This window comes from Prunus mume, linkage group LG3 (assembly GCF_029339155.1).
Source record: "Prunus mume cultivar Tortuosa linkage group LG3, ASM2933915v1, whole genome shotgun sequence".
Lineage (NCBI taxonomy): Eukaryota > Viridiplantae > Streptophyta > Magnoliopsida > Rosales > Rosaceae > Prunus > Prunus mume.
In genome coordinates this window covers 13,671,500-13,686,281 of record NC_142700.1, presented here as the reverse complement: position 1 = coordinate 13,686,281, position 14,782 = coordinate 13,671,500, and the positions used below count along the sequence as shown (strand labels likewise).

General features: G+C 35.3%; 2 protein-coding genes across 5 annotated transcripts; both read right to left on the bottom strand.

Annotated features, from left to right (window-relative positions):
* Positions 1-3,568: 3,568 nt before the first annotated feature.
* On the bottom strand, positions 3,569-4,953 carry LOC148918798 (protein CYSTEINE-RICH TRANSMEMBRANE MODULE 13-like). Of its 2 annotated transcripts, XM_089048308.1 has the most exons (4): positions 4,766-4,953; positions 4,547-4,644; positions 4,230-4,407; positions 3,569-3,819 (listed from the first exon to the last, which is right to left on the bottom strand). In XM_089048308.1, the coding sequence occupies exons 2-4, from the start codon at positions 4,596-4,598 to the stop codon at positions 3,774-3,776; spliced, it is 276 nt and encodes a 91-aa protein (XP_088904434.1). In that variant the 5' UTR covers positions 4,599-4,644; positions 4,766-4,953; the 3' UTR covers positions 3,569-3,773. The 2 variants fall into 2 exon arrangements, with proteins under 2 accessions (XP_088904434.1, XP_088904433.1); XM_089048307.1 differs by having other exon boundaries at positions 4,547-4,941.
* A 4,258-nt stretch (positions 4,954-9,211) lies between these two features.
* Positions 9,212-14,450, bottom strand: LOC103336487 (uncharacterized). Of its 3 annotated transcripts, XM_016792972.2 has the most exons (10): positions 14,251-14,402; positions 13,657-13,724; positions 13,198-13,414; positions 12,571-12,728; positions 12,335-12,480; positions 12,070-12,132; positions 11,888-11,980; positions 10,514-10,675; positions 10,209-10,399; positions 9,212-9,874 (listed from the first exon to the last, which is right to left on the bottom strand). In XM_016792972.2, exons 2-10 carry the CDS (start codon positions 13,667-13,669, stop codon positions 9,565-9,567), a joined length of 1,353 nt encoding a protein of 450 aa, XP_016648458.2. In that variant the 5' UTR covers positions 13,670-13,724; positions 14,251-14,402; the 3' UTR covers positions 9,212-9,564. The 3 variants fall into 3 exon arrangements, with proteins under 3 accessions (XP_016648458.2, XP_088905445.1, XP_088905446.1); XM_089049319.1 differs by lacking the exon at positions 13,657-13,724 and having other exon boundaries at positions 14,251-14,450; XM_089049320.1 differs by lacking the exon at positions 13,657-13,724 and having other exon boundaries at positions 10,293-10,399; positions 14,251-14,450.
* Positions 14,451-14,782: the final 332 nt, after the last annotated feature.

Genomic DNA, 14,782 nt, shown 5'->3' with positions numbered 1-14,782 from the left:
GAGGCCTTAAAACAAAACAAAGGGGATGTTGAAGTTTAAGCTCCACCAAATATCCAAGTCACAATCAACATGTAAAACAAGCATCAATTTCTTCAGAATATAAAATGCACTTTCCTAAGATAAGCTAAGAGAGGAGAGAGGAGCCTTACAATCCATCAAGGCAACCGTAACCCCTGCTGAGCCTGAGGGTAACCCTGTGAAGGGTACAGGGTTCCCCTGCTGAGGGTAAACCTATGGAGTCGGGTACCCCTGCTGAGGGTAACCCTGGTGGACGGTAAGCATCCTTTGGAGGATACCCTATTTGATGATCAATAGTTGTTAGTATTATTATGAAAGAACCAAAACAAAAAACTGATCACTGAAAAACCAAAACCAAAATCAAAAGATCCCAAAGGAACAAACAACATGCAGCTTGATACAGACATTGTGGAGGAGGAACACACCAACTGGATCCTGCTGCTGACTGTAGTAACTCATCTTCTCTGAATCTCTCTCTGTATTTCTCTGTTGAGTCAATTTCACAACCAAAAACACCTGCTTTTATAACACATTTGCACACAAAAAGAGACGCAGTTTCTTTTTTGCGGTTTCCACATAAGTTCTTCTCACATTACAAGAAAGCTTCAAACTAGTGTAGATATTTAGTAACAGTACTTCATAGGACAGGTGATGATGTGTCACGGGGAGGGACCACAACTATCACCTCAATTTTGTTCACATAGCCAAGTGACTGTTTGATTGGAGAAAAAGAAGAAACAAGAAAAACCCTGATATATATAACACAAAATTCATGGGACCATTAAAGTTTCTGATGCTTGCTTAAGATAGAGAGAGAAAATTGGCTATTATATTTATGGCAAAGTTTGAGTCTGGTCATTTTCCTTTTATTTTATCTGTTAGGTTTTGTATTACAAATAAACAAATTAGAATGAAGTGATTACCACTTAGCAAAATGTGCCATGTTACTCATGGAAAATCTCAACATATGATGTTAATTATTTCCATATGAGTTTAGACATTTCAACTAGAAAGTAGGAATTATACTTCACCATAAATATATATAGATAGAGTCCTCGCTATTGAAAGATCTTTTAAATAAGGTTATTAAGTTGACACTTTGTGGAACTCATTTGACATTGTTTTTTCGGAACATTGTGGATGAAGACTGTTTTCAATCATCCCAACTGCTTAGTGAAGCTTTAAAAAATTGACGATCGGGTCATTGAAATATATCCTAATGTAAGCTGTGGATGGAGTGGAGTAAATTTGACAAATGTTTACAAGGCATTGCTAAGGAATATGCTCTGTAATCCTCCAAGAGAAAAGTGTACCATAAAGTTTGAACCATCCTCCATAATAATAGAAGAAAGATAAAGAAGGTATGATGCTCAATTAGATTACAAGATTCCAGTGGCATATAAGAATTCAGTTGGAATCTCTCTATTTTTTGGACCAAGTTAAGAAAAATTATATCTTTGTTAATTGTTTGCTTCCTCACATGATCATTTGATTATGAGATCTCTTGTTGTACTTAGCCTTTGGGTTCCCTCGTTGTATCTTAGCCTTTAGGCAGATATGAAATCTCTTATTCGACCAACAAAAGTTAAGAAAATTGTTAATTTTGATCTCTGCAGTAAGGTCGTTTCATCACCAATCAGTGATGTAGAACATATGGCTGAATGGATAGAAGAAGAATTGGAGTGAAGAATGGAAAAAGGACGCATCAGGAATTTACATATTTGGGGTCCGAACTCCGATCGGGGAGCATGATACATTTCCGAGAGAGAGAGAGAGAGAGAGAGAGAGAGCGTCTATGGCCACAACAAATGTTCTGCCTCTGTTTAAGAAAACATAAGGCTGAACTTCCCTCAGGGCCTCCACAAATCTATTATCTTCCTCAGAAATAACTTATGCCCCCAAGTCATGGCCCTCCCACCCAAACCCTTTGGCCTCCATTAACCTTCTCTTTCTTTTTCCCATTCCCTGCCACAAACAAGCCAACCCAATAACCCCAACCCTTTGATTTTTCACCTTCAAATTGTAATTGAAAATTCTGGGTTTGCAGTGGCATGAACACAAAGTTTGGTGGTAATTCCATGGCCTTGATCTTAAAGCAGCCATTTTCTTTTCTTCTTTTTTTTGGTTCAAAACAAAACCCAAGTATTTAAAACATGAGATATTTTGGTTACAACTTACAGAGTGTTGGGCAGCAATCGAGCCCGGTCAACTCTCCTCCAATTCCTCTGCAAGATCTTCTCCTTCATTGCCTTGATTAGATAATAGCTGTCACTGATTCTAATTACTGATTAATTGTAATTGATTGTATTTCATATTTCTTACCTTTTGTATCAAAGCTAATGAAATATTCATCGGGAAATTCTCCTTTACACAGAGAGAGGGCAGAGAGGCGGCAAAACGATAGGGTTAACATAAAAAATAATAAAAATTTGTCTGTTGAGTTGGGATGGGACTCGGGAGTTTGAAGGACACTTGTCCTTTTTATAAAAAATAATAAAAATAATAAAAAATAATAAAGTTGTACTATATATTGTCACATGTGGTTCCAGGCTTCCAGCACTGGGACCATTTATATCACCTCAATTTTGTTCATATACATCTATCATCGAGTTCCTCATGCTTTGCTTAAGTTGGGATGAAGTTTGAACCATCCGACAAAATAGGAGAGAGATGATGAAGGGACATGGAATTATGAGACCAGATTGCTGTGGCATATAATAAGTATCTGTTTAATTCGTAAGATTATTAGTTGGAATAAGTTCTATTTGTTTGGAGCAAGTTGAGTAAATATCTTCATTCATTTTGATCTCTCTAGAGTAAAGTAAAAGTCCTTTCATCATCAATTCAATTGGGACCGAACGCCTCTCCACTTTGCTATCCATATGTTGTCCACTGGTTTCATCATTGTGCTGAGCCTACTCACTGTTTTTTTCAGTCAAGACAAGCAACCCAACAAATTCTCCAACACTTAATTAAATCATTCCAAATCTATCCCTTTTGAATACAAGTAAATTTATTTGGACTTTTTCCAAGTCCTAATTGAATACACCCACATTTAGACGGATATTTTAAAAGTTCAAACAAGTCTAGATTGAATACACCCTAACAGTTATATATTTTTTTAAAGTTTGTATAAATCCAAATTGAATACATCCGGATTTTTAAAATCTTTTTAAACTCTCTAGAATCCTAATTGAATACACCCCTTAAGAATAAAGAGACCACCTTAGCAACCTGCCAAACCAAAGCATCTCTATACATTAGCAAAGCACTATACTTGCCGACTATGATCTGTATCCCAATGATACGAGTGGTAAGGCATCTATAGAATGCTACATCCATTATACAACACATCATGACATCCAACCCAAAAGATAATCCAAAAACAAGAATTCTGAACAAAGAAGAAAGTCATAGAATTCTCAGATTTTGTCCATGAGGATTGTTCTAAAATCCTCAGAGACTTCATGCACATACCCTCTGAATCTGAACCATTAACTATAGACAACGTAGTAAATTCATTTTGCTGATGAACAATAGCGCGACAATGTCGAAAACAAACTGTCATTCAATTCAGAAAGAAAATATCCTTACATAAATCCATCATATAATTCCCGGAGTCTGCATTACATATTGCCAAACTAAACAGCACTGATTGCCAGACACTACAGCTTATCCTAAACTTGAATGAGACTTTACCCCAACGTAAAGCAATCGTGAACGAATCATTAAAGATGAAATCGCCAAGATTTCCATCAGAAGCACGCGTCCAAAAGGCAACAACAGCAAAGTGCTGCTAAACTGCAAGACATTTAGATCAAAACAAACTATGTCAAGGATCATATATAAAGTCCTTATGAGGCTTCAACTTAAAACAAAACAAAAACAGGATGTTGAAGTTTCAACATAAAGTCCTTATGTCAAGGATCATATATACTGTCATGCAACAACACTCACTAAAAAAATTACAAAGAAATTAAACAAACAAACAAAAGAGGAAATTTTTTACCATAAAAACAAATATCAATTTTTTCCGGCATAAAAATTACACCTTATTTTAGACTATTAGGCAACAATCACTAATAAAAAAATCAAACACACAAACAAAAGGGTAAATCTTTAACCACCAAAATCGTGCCATCTCATAATTACGAGTCTACATCAATTTATTAAGATAAGCTAAGAGAGGAGCGAGGAGAGAGGGGCCTTACCATCCTTGAAGCAAACCAGCACTTTCTTGCCTATGAGGGGGCTGCTGAGCATACTGGGGAGCATAGCCTTGCTGTGGGTACCCTTGTTGTGGGTAACCCTGTGGAGGAGGGTACTCCTGCTGAGGGTAACCCTGTGAAGGGTACCCTGGTGGAGGGTAAGCATCCTTTGGAGGATACCCTGTTTGATGATCAATAGTTGTTAGTATTATTATGAAAAAACCAAAACAAAAAACTGATCACTGAAAACAAAATTGAAGAAACCAAAATCAAAATCAAAAGATCCCAAAGGAACAAACAACATGCAGCTTGATACAGACCTTGTGGAGGAGGAACACCAACTGGAGCCTGCTGCTGATTGTAGTAACTCATCTTCTCTGAATTTCTCTCTGTATTTCTCTGTTGAGACCAAAAAGACCTGCTTTTTAAGACTTTGAGAACAAATTAGCAACTGAGTTTTGATTGAATGTTGAAAAAGTTGAGAGATTTGAGAGAATTTATAAGACTTTTGAGAGTCGGCTAAAGCTCGAGGACTGAACCTGAAACCAAGTTTCCTCTGAAAACCTATAAGCTCAAGAAACTGATTCTTAAGAGGCGGTGAGAGACGCGGTTTCCACGCTGCTTTAACAGCGCACAAAAGGAGAAATAATGCGAATTTACGTAGTGGATGGATTCGAAAGAATATTTTCTTTTCTTTCTCCAAATATTTACCGTTGTTCTACTAATTTCTATTGACTAGTGTTAATACTCTAGAGTCTATAATAAATAAATAAACCTAACAACAACAACAACTCGACTGAGTCCTTTTACACTGGTTGTATCAGAAAAATTAGGGGTTTCTTGTTATAAGATAAAAGATTCTTGTTTGGTGTTAATCTATACGAAAATGGGAAATTTTTTTAATGAAGAAAATAATGGAAGATAAGAATGGATGAATTGAAAATTGTATAGAATTCTTAAATTACGAAATTTGGATATTTATAGTTTAAATTTCTTACAATTAATAATTTAAAGTGTTTGGATTTATTATGTATGTCAATATAAATTGCAAAATGATGTCTTTTTTAGCATAAATTAAACTCAGAACTCTCGGTCCCCATATTCCACAGTTTTTTTTTGTGAGTCATTTAATAAGTTTAATAAATAATTCGGTATAAGTCTAATTCTTATGATAGAATTTGGGTGCAATCCACACACGTATTGTTAGTAATCCAAGTCCTCCAACTTCAATGCCACATAGAATTACATTCATTTTCTAATTTTATGATGTATCATATAAATTTATTTTCATGTTCCAATTATGCCCTTATGATTTAAATCGGGAAAGACTAATTTATATCATAATAATTAGCTAATTAATACAACTATTGATTCTGATTGCAATTCACAAACGGGTAAGAAATTAATTTTAGGCCAATAATTACTATATTTGAACTTTTAGTTAATTATAATTTGAATTTATACAATATTTTCTTGTCTATCCATTTTAATTTTGAAAATCTCATAAACATGCTCTGATACAAAAAATAAATAAATAAATAGATTTTCTATAATCTTCCTTCTTCATCTTGTTCATCTTCTTCTTTCTTCTTCCTTCTTTTTCTTCTTACAATTCTATGGAGGATGTATAATTATCTATGAACTAGGAATATACATGAATGTTAATTAGGTATGGATAGGTAAATTACCTATGGAGGAGGTATACATATGAATGCTATTTATCTGTGGAGGAGGTATACATTTGAATGTTAATTACCTATGGAGGAGATATATGATATGAAATTACCTATGAAGGAGGTATACACAAACTTGCAAAGCAGGTAAATCAAACCACCCAAAGACATACATACCTCGCCATAAGGTATTCACTGGTTGAAAGCGTTTGATAAATTGAGATTAATAATAGAAATGTGATATTAATTTATTGATTGCAGTAATTAATACAATTTAGAGAATTGATTGTACAATGGCAACATGTGTAAATGTTTTAAAAACAGTGGCCAAGGCTTTGCATAGTTGGCTGGCTTGTTGAGTCAATTGATCCAATTCTACGTCAAAAGAGAGATGAACTGCATTCATAGTGCAAACTCAAATTTGGACCTATATCGAAAGACCCCCGAGTTTTACGTTAAGTTGCCAAAAAATGGAAATATCAATTTCTCCTTTTCAATTTCTGACTTTTAGCTAAATTTCAAATTATTTTCCTCCACATAAACAGAGAGTAGGATAATATTAATGAAAACAAATAGAATAGCTTCGGTCATAAAGGAGAAAAACTTCTATTTTGTGGGAATAGACCTATTTTGTTATTTCCAATGTTTCATCATGTATGTGATAATTTTTCCCCATAGCGGGAATGTAATTGGTCAGAATAGCAAAACAATGATATTCCCATTATATACAAATTCTTTGCATGATATTCTCATTACATAGAAATTCTTTGCATTTATCTCACACTCAAGTAACTCATTTTCAAAAGTCAATTGTGGTCTTTATCATGGACTCGGATTCTCTGCTCTGATTTTCTCTACCATAATCTGCTTGACTTTTGTCTTCCACATACCACCTCTTTAACATTTAATTTAAGGGGCTTAAAAGTTAACACATCATTCTTCAAACAAAAACAAAAAATTACTCCTAATTAAAAAAAGAAAAACAATACCCCAACCCAACTAACATCAAACTTAACACTCTCCCTTTCTTTTTCTTTTTTTTTTCTTTTTCCTACCGTCTTACCTTAGCACGTCTTCTTCTTGCCGTTTCTCCAAAAATTCTGTAATCACAATCCCTTCTCTTTCCTCTATCAAAATAAAAAAATATATAAATATTCCATATCCATTGATTCGGGAAAATAACCATAACTCATCAGTCAATAGACCTTACAAAACAATCCCAATATCCAGGTCTTGAAACGTAATGGCTACACGAACTAATTTTCATTGTCAATTTCTCCCTCTTTTCTAAATCAGCACATTTTATTCAATTTGCGTTAAATGTGAGGGTAAATTAGTTTTTTTTATTTGTTTAAAAAAATATATTATAAATAAAATAAAATAAAATCCTTTTTAATAAACCGGGGCCCATCCACTTCATCTCTTGGAGCCCGAATGCGGGAGAGAGAAGGGGGTTGGAGGGGAGAGAGAGAGTTAGAGAAGGGAAAAAAGGGAGGCGAGGAAGGTCTGTTGGTGGGGGGGATGGGTTTGGGGTGGAGAGTGGAGAGCGGCTTGCGGTGGTGGTCATGGGGGAGAAGAAAATGGGTGGTTGCGGGCTGGGGTTCTGGGGTGGGGGGCAGAGAGAGGAGCAAAAGAAATACCGAGGTCAAGGAAAACGGCTAAGATTTGGGATCAGAACTAGTTTTTTGGATCATTATTTTGACTATGCAATTGATGTTTTTGTTTTTGGTGTGACAAATTACAATTGATTACGCGGGGGATGGGGTGAAAAAACAGAAAGGGGGGAGGGAGAAGAAATCTGGTGATATGGATTTGATTTGTCTGCTGCTTAGCTTGTTCTTTGTTTCCAAGCTTACAGAAGATGAAAATTATTTGGTCAACTTAAAAATATTTTGTTATTTGTTTTGTTCCTTACATTTATCAGGCCATCCACCACATTTCAAGATTTAAACAGTTTGGTTGATAGATGCGGTGGTATATTACTACAGTTAGGTTTCACGAGTTGGGTTTTTGATTGCTTAAAATGGGTTTAATCAGAAATAGATTTCCTTAAAATGCTTGAGTTGGGTGATTACAACATTGGAAATGGTGCTTCAGAAACTGATGGACATGGATATTGCTTAAGGAGCCTACAAGTATGCGTCGGAGATATTGAGGAAGAAGCAATCTGTGGGTTCTGGGTTCGTTTGGGGCTGGAGTTTGCAGGTGGTGGTCATGGGGGAATGGGGGAAGGAGTGAAGAGTGATGATCACGAGGAATGGGAGGGGAAGAAAACCGCAGGGTGGGTCCCTAGGAATTTTTTTCTTTTTTATTTTTGTTCTCTTTTTCTCTAATTTTTTTCAATTTTTTTTTAATGATTTGACGGATTATTGAATGAGATGGTGTTTATTTAGACGATAGGGGGAATTGGCAATAAAAATTAGTTCATGTACCTAATTTTCTAGAAAAAAAAAGAAAGATTTGAGAGTGCAAATTGAAAATAGCGTACAAGTTTAAGGAGTAAACAAACTCCACCACTAAGCAAACGTTGTAACAACCAAAATGGATTGTGATTATAAACAACAAGAAAACGTGTGGCGGGAAGAAAGAAGGAAAAACCAGAATGGATTGTGATTATAGATAGGAAGAAAACGTGTGACAAGAAGAAGGAAGAAAAAAGAAGAAGAAAGGGATAGGACATTAAGTTTGACGTCATGATGTTGTTTTTTCTGTTTTAATTAGGAGTAAATTGGGTTTTTGCTTGAAGAATAATATGTCAACTTTTAAGTCCATTAAATTAAATTTTAATAAAGTGGCGTGTGAAGAACAAAAGTAAAGCAAAGAAAATCAGAACAGATGATCCGGATCCCTCTATCATAACCAAAACGAAAATATAGGAAAATAGATTATTATTTTTTTGATGCGGAGGAAAATAGATTGTTTTTTTTTTTGGTCAAGATGGAAAATAGATTATTATTTTTTTGATGCGGAGGAAAATAGATTTTTTTTTTTTGGTCAAGATGGAAAATAGATTGTTTATAGATGCATATATGTTCTTTTCCTATTTTAATATTAAAATTTGTTTATACAGTTATAAGATTTTTAGGAAATAGTTTCATTTTTAATTGTAATTTTCATAGAAAATGATAGACATATACACCCTTATCTCGATAGGGTGTTGATATTCACAGAAGATATTTTCGTAATTCTCTTCATTAAGAAAACATTTTTATCTAAAAACAAAAAAGTTTGACAAAAACACTTCGTATCAACGTTGGCGCTTGACAAGTAACTCAGTTCCCATTAAGAATTGCAAATGAGAAACAGACAGCATTTAATCCCACAGAAAAAGAAATATATATAATTTAATTTTTTGAATGTTAATCACAAAATAAATTGTACAAGTAATACGACAAATTGAAAATTTTAGATTTCCGGGTTACATCATTGCGAGAGAGAGCCAAAAAATCAGCCTACTGTTAACTTAAACAACGATTTGTTCCATACAGCCTACAGGTTGCTCAAAAATAATGAACCGCACAAAACTATGGAATTTACAACATCACAGTTGTTCCTGCTTCTTCTTTCCAGACTATGTCCAAACACGCATCTCGGCTTCTTTCCAACTTAACTTTGCCCATGCCCACATTGCGAAGGAAATGTTGTCAGCTGCTTGCCTAGCACCACTAAAGAAGCCACCAACGGCGCGGTTGATCAGCAACTTTTCTCGTGCTCCGGGGGCCTACACTGATTCTTTCTACATTTGAGGAGCACCATCTGTGAAAATCAGGAGAAGAAGCAAGTTCTTGCAAGGCTTGCTTTGTCGTCTCTGCGGTGAACATTTCCCACTCTTCTTTTGAGAATTTTCTCCTTTCAGGTGTGGTGTGGAAGGTAGAGGCAAATAACCCCGAATCTGACAGTGGAGAAGGCGGAGAAGGTGGAGAATCAGGAATCTCCAATCTTCTGCTGTTCTTTCTGGGTGATTTCGACAATTTCCTGCAGGAACATTTCGTACATATCATGAATGGCCAAATAAAATCACAAAAAATCGAAAGAAAGTTAAGAAACATGCATGAATTATGAAACTGTAGATCATGTGATACAAGTTTGGAGAATTCAAAAGATCATTACAAGCATGTATAACATCCACAAGTTATATATTATCCTTTTGATTACTAGAACAATGAGAAATGAGTATCCATTTTTGTTATAACACCCACACTTGTACCTATTCGCGCTTTAAGCATTATTGGCATCTGGAGACAACTCCGAAGTAAGTGTTTACTTAGATTGTCGATAATGACAAAGGAATAGTTTGGTGGTTACTTACATTGTAGATATTGACGAAGGAAATGATGGCAGATCATAGTAATGGAAGGCCATGACTAAGCTCCAGAACGGGAAAGACAGATACCTGTACACACGACGGAGGAATCTCCATCTAAAGATTTTCTTCAATATTACCGATGCTAAGAATCCAAATACTGTAGCTTCCGCTGCCAGAAGGTGATCAGCAGAACTCTGAAAGCAAAGGGATATAAAAAAAATCACTTTCTAGAAAATGAGACATTTACATGTTCACTGCTATTGAAATTTTGATAGACAATAATTGAAGTGTAGGCTGATACAACATACCTGAAAAGTCATAAGAGCACCCACAATTTGGATGGACCAATAAACAAACTGAGATGTCATTATATCAATTGATCCATCTTCTGTCAGAACCAGTTTGCGGACTGCCCAGAAGCCCAACCATGCTCCAGCCAGAAAAACAAAAGCCAGAAGAAATATAGCCAACTGCAAAACATTTAAAACATTTCCAAAGTATTACCCCAACAGTTACTGCATAATCCTTAGTGTTTGGGTCGCAACAAAAATAAAATAAGGTGCAGCAAGATCTCTTAAATCATTCATATGATACAAAGGTCAACTCCAGGGTATCATGTGAATGAAGAATGTAAAGTCTATTCATAAAGTAATTTACCCAAAGAAAAAGATATGCGAGTCCCACATACAAAACATATAACCTAAATATAATAAAAGCAACAAGAACAATAACTAGCATCAATGACCCTTCAGGCGTATCTTGAGAATCAATAACCTTTTTTCTGATCCATCAACCATTACACACCTCAAGTGACTAAAACCTCAGATGCAAGATGAAAACCGTAATATAGCAAAAGCAAGAACAAGAATAACTAATATCAGATGACACATGTAAAAAACGACAGTGTGCTTCTAAGCCTCCGAGGTATCATGCCATTCAAAAACTTGAATTTTGATTTGGCATCAATTAGTACACACCTGAATAAAACTAAAATCCAAGATGGTAAGAGTAATGGAGTAGTGCAGAATTATAAGCACATCTTACCTGAAAGAGAATACAGAGTACATCAAAACCAAAAAGCATATCAAAGTGTTCATATTTTATTAGAGAGAGATATTTAACAATTCATACTTTGTTGGGAAACGATGTTTACCGGTTTATATCTTATTAGAGCATATGCAACTTTATGCCGAAGTCCATGCAGATACGAGAGAATTTGTTTCCCCTAATAGATGGCTGTTTATTGATTATTCCAGGCAGATCACTTAAAACTACCTTCTTTTTTCAATAAAGCAACTTGAAACTACCTACAATAACTTAATTTTAAATAAAAACAACCTCTAAGGCCAGCTTCATTGGGTAATCAACTGAAGTTTCCATAGTGCCCTCGATTGTTATGGTTGTTAAAACTTGCAACAAAAAACAATAATTAATCACTATATTTGGCCAAGTAAACCAGCTAACTCAACAATTCCAGAAGATGAAAATAAAGAAATGACCAATGTGGTAGCTTCCCACAAGTAGCAAAACAGAAATCACAAATAATTTCAAATATAATAAAGGCTTTCAGCAAAACATGACCAAGATATGTAATCGAATAATCTGGATGGAAAATTACAAAGGCATTTTGCTTTATGGTGGACATACCAGGGCAACTATCAGAATAATTCAAGATCACTTACAGGATTATACATGTCTTCACTAACTCCGATCTCGGTGAGTACTGAACGCAATAACCCAGGTATGTAGCGGAGGAGAAAAGATCCCAAACCAACCTGATAAATTGTAAGAATTACATGGATCATAATCATGTAAATGAAAAACAGAGAAAGGCAAATAACTGAGCTTTGTATTTGATACATACCAAAGACGAGTACACAAAAATTGCAAGAGAGTTCTTCCGACCAGTTGGGAGAAGCTTCATCCCCTGCAAACAACCAGAAAAAAAAAAAAAAAAAAAAAAAAGAAAAGAAAAAAGTCTGCTAATCAGTTATATCTTCTTGGATGACTCTACGGACTTCCTTGGACATATAGCAATCTTATCAAGGATGCGGATTACATAGGTAGCTTTAAAATGGTACATAAAATAAACATGACATGATTAGTACTGGAAAAGAAGATTACATTACCTGAAAAAGTACAATCAAGATGACAAGGACCACCCCTATTGCCATTCCACTGCTGTAATAAAATACTAATGATTTGCTCAGGAGGGACGCCAAGCTCATAATGATTATGCCCAATATCAAAAATATTAGGCGATACCTAAAAAATTCTGCAAAATATAACATTAGTGAAATGATCACTAAATGTAAGGATTAGAGTAAGAGGTAAAGTTATATGTTATTAGACTAAGAAGAGTTACCTTCTTCAATGGACACCTCAAAGCTCTCTAACGATGAACCAGCTGTCCGTATATCTAAGAGTTTGTCCTCAAAGGGTGACATGGACCCAGACCAGGAGCCCTTGGCAACCTTCTCCCACTGGCTGTGAGGGCACATCCCTATCCCCAGAGATGTATTTCTGCAACAAAATATTAAAAAATTTCTTATGTAAAAAATAAATGCACTGGTACTGTATTCTTCACTGTTTCTGTTTTCTATCAAAACTAAATCTTTATTCCAAGCTGGGGATTACATTACGAGAAACAAAATTCTCGGTTGATAGCTGATGCATTCTGGTCAGAATATGAAAATAGAAGTTCAAAATACATTTGTAATGAAATAAAATAAGGCACTTGTAAACTTTCACTATAATTTTAACAATGCCATAACTGGAAATATACACTATAAAGCACACAAGAAACTCTACCAAGCATATGCACTTGACAATCATAAATCTAACAGTATGATAAAATGTTTCATTATAACAGAACAAAATTCAGAGACGTTGACATTATCATATCCATTCAGTTAAATAAGTCCTGCATGCACAATGCATGACAAGCAATTAGTATTAACAACTTATAAGGCCCACAATATTGATGACTCACCTGTGGAGACAAACCTCAATGGCCAGTATGCGAATGCTTGAATTTGTTGCTGATATCTTCAGCTTCGCAGTGTTGGCAAACTTTCCAAGATATTTAAGCCTTGACAATCCACGGATATGAACTCTTTCACACAACACTAAAGTGCCAGGCTTGGAACCAGGAGAATTTTTTACTGGCATGCCATGAGATAATTGTAACCTAGCAGACTCGGCAGCAACTGCAAACGAAAAACATAAGAAAGGGGTATGAGTACCCAAAGTGTAAAACTTATCAGTCAACATGAAATAGGTCATTGACATCTGCCTAAAGGAACTAATCTCCATAAGATGTCCAGCAAATCTGTTAAGAGCCCATGGGTAGAACTTGCCCCTAAAACCGGCTTGTAAAGGAAGGGTGCCCAAGAGCTCTTAAACCACCCTAGGACAGGTTATTTTTCCAATGTGGGATCTTGAGTCCTACCAAAAGCTTTCATCTAGGAGGCACATTTTGGTTCCGAAAAGAAAATCCAACTTTAATACATTCGACACCTATAATGTAGCAGTGGTATCAGAAAGAATAAACTGATATAATCAAGCATTACACACACACACACACAAGATCCCATGGAAGTAGTAAGCAAAACAAAAATACTTGGTATCTTAAACCAAAATATATAGTAATATGTAAGAAATCCCAAAAATTTATATTCAGAAAATCAGAAAATACTTCCGTTGCCACAAGGAAAATGCAACACCAAACCAAAATTTGAAATTTCCCATTGTCTTGATTCTTAAGAAAAATTAAGTAACCAAATAAACGAGTCTCCTCCCATTTTACATGGAAAACCTATATTTTGAGTTCGTATTCTTGGCAAATTCGTAGCAAAAGATTCAAAATTTCAACTTTCTTCTTTTTCCTCAGTAAGCTCAGCAGCCCAACAACACAAACATTAAAAACAAAACATTAATTTCAGGGTTTCAAATTTCTGTTTATAGTAATAAAAGCCCTAGATTTTATAACTTCATAGTGTGGATAAGCGCAATAAAATGTGAAGATTAATGGAAAAAAAAGTACCTAAAGAAAGCTCACTGGATGGTTCCACAGAGGACGAAAACGGGAGTAAGAAGAACAGGAGCCAGAGAACGCAGGCGAAAATCCGACCCGGTTCAGCAGAAGCCATGGTTTCTTGGTTGTTCCGAGTAACAGAGAAGAAGATGGGGGAAAAGGCGCGCGTTGAAATTCCGTTGGCAAGAAGGGAGTTTGCTATTTTGAAACGGATAGAATCTTTTCTTTTATATTGGGCCCAACCGACGCTAGTGAGCCGTGGCTGAGACGTGTTTGATATTAGCAGGCTGGGCTTTGTTATATATATATATAGTCTTTAAGGGCCGGATTTAACAATTGGAATTTGGATTAAATCCCGCTTGAAGCCCAGGCTGCAGTAAATGGAATGTGAAGAAATATGATAAGCCCTAGAATGATAGTTCCTTTCTTCTGGCCAAATTATAAATAAATAAATAACGGTGCATTTGAATGAGGGAAATAAATTTGGGATTTTGACAATAGTCAGAATTTCGAAATTGACATGAACCAATTTCCATGTGTA

Excerpts from the sequence above, each read along its gene's own strand:
- LOC148918798 (XM_089048308.1), bottom strand. The coding sequence starts at position 4,598 with ATGAGTTACTACAATCAGCAGCAGGCTCCAGTTGGTGTTCCTCCTCCA. Across the intron at positions 4,408-4,546 it reads TGGTGTTCCTCCTCCACAAG|GGTATCCTCCAAAGGATGCT; the intron begins GTCTGTATCAAG and ends ATCATCAAACAG. Across the intron at positions 3,820-4,229 it reads GCTGGTTTGCTTCAAGGATG|TTTAGCAGCACTTTGCTGTT; the intron begins GTAAGGCCCCTC and ends AATGTCTTGCAG.
- LOC103336487 (XM_089049319.1), bottom strand. The coding sequence starts at position 14,356 with ATGGCTTCTGCTGAACCGGGTCGGATTTTCGCCTGCGTTCTCTGGCTC. Across the intron at positions 13,415-14,250 it reads ATCCAGTGAGCTTTCTTTAG|TTGCTGCCGAGTCTGCTAGG; the intron begins GTACTTTTTTTT and ends TTTCGTTTGCAG. Across the intron at positions 9,875-10,208 it reads CCTTCGTCAATATCTACAAT|GAAATTGTCGAAATCACCCA; the intron begins GTAAGTAACCAC and ends ATGTTCCTGCAG.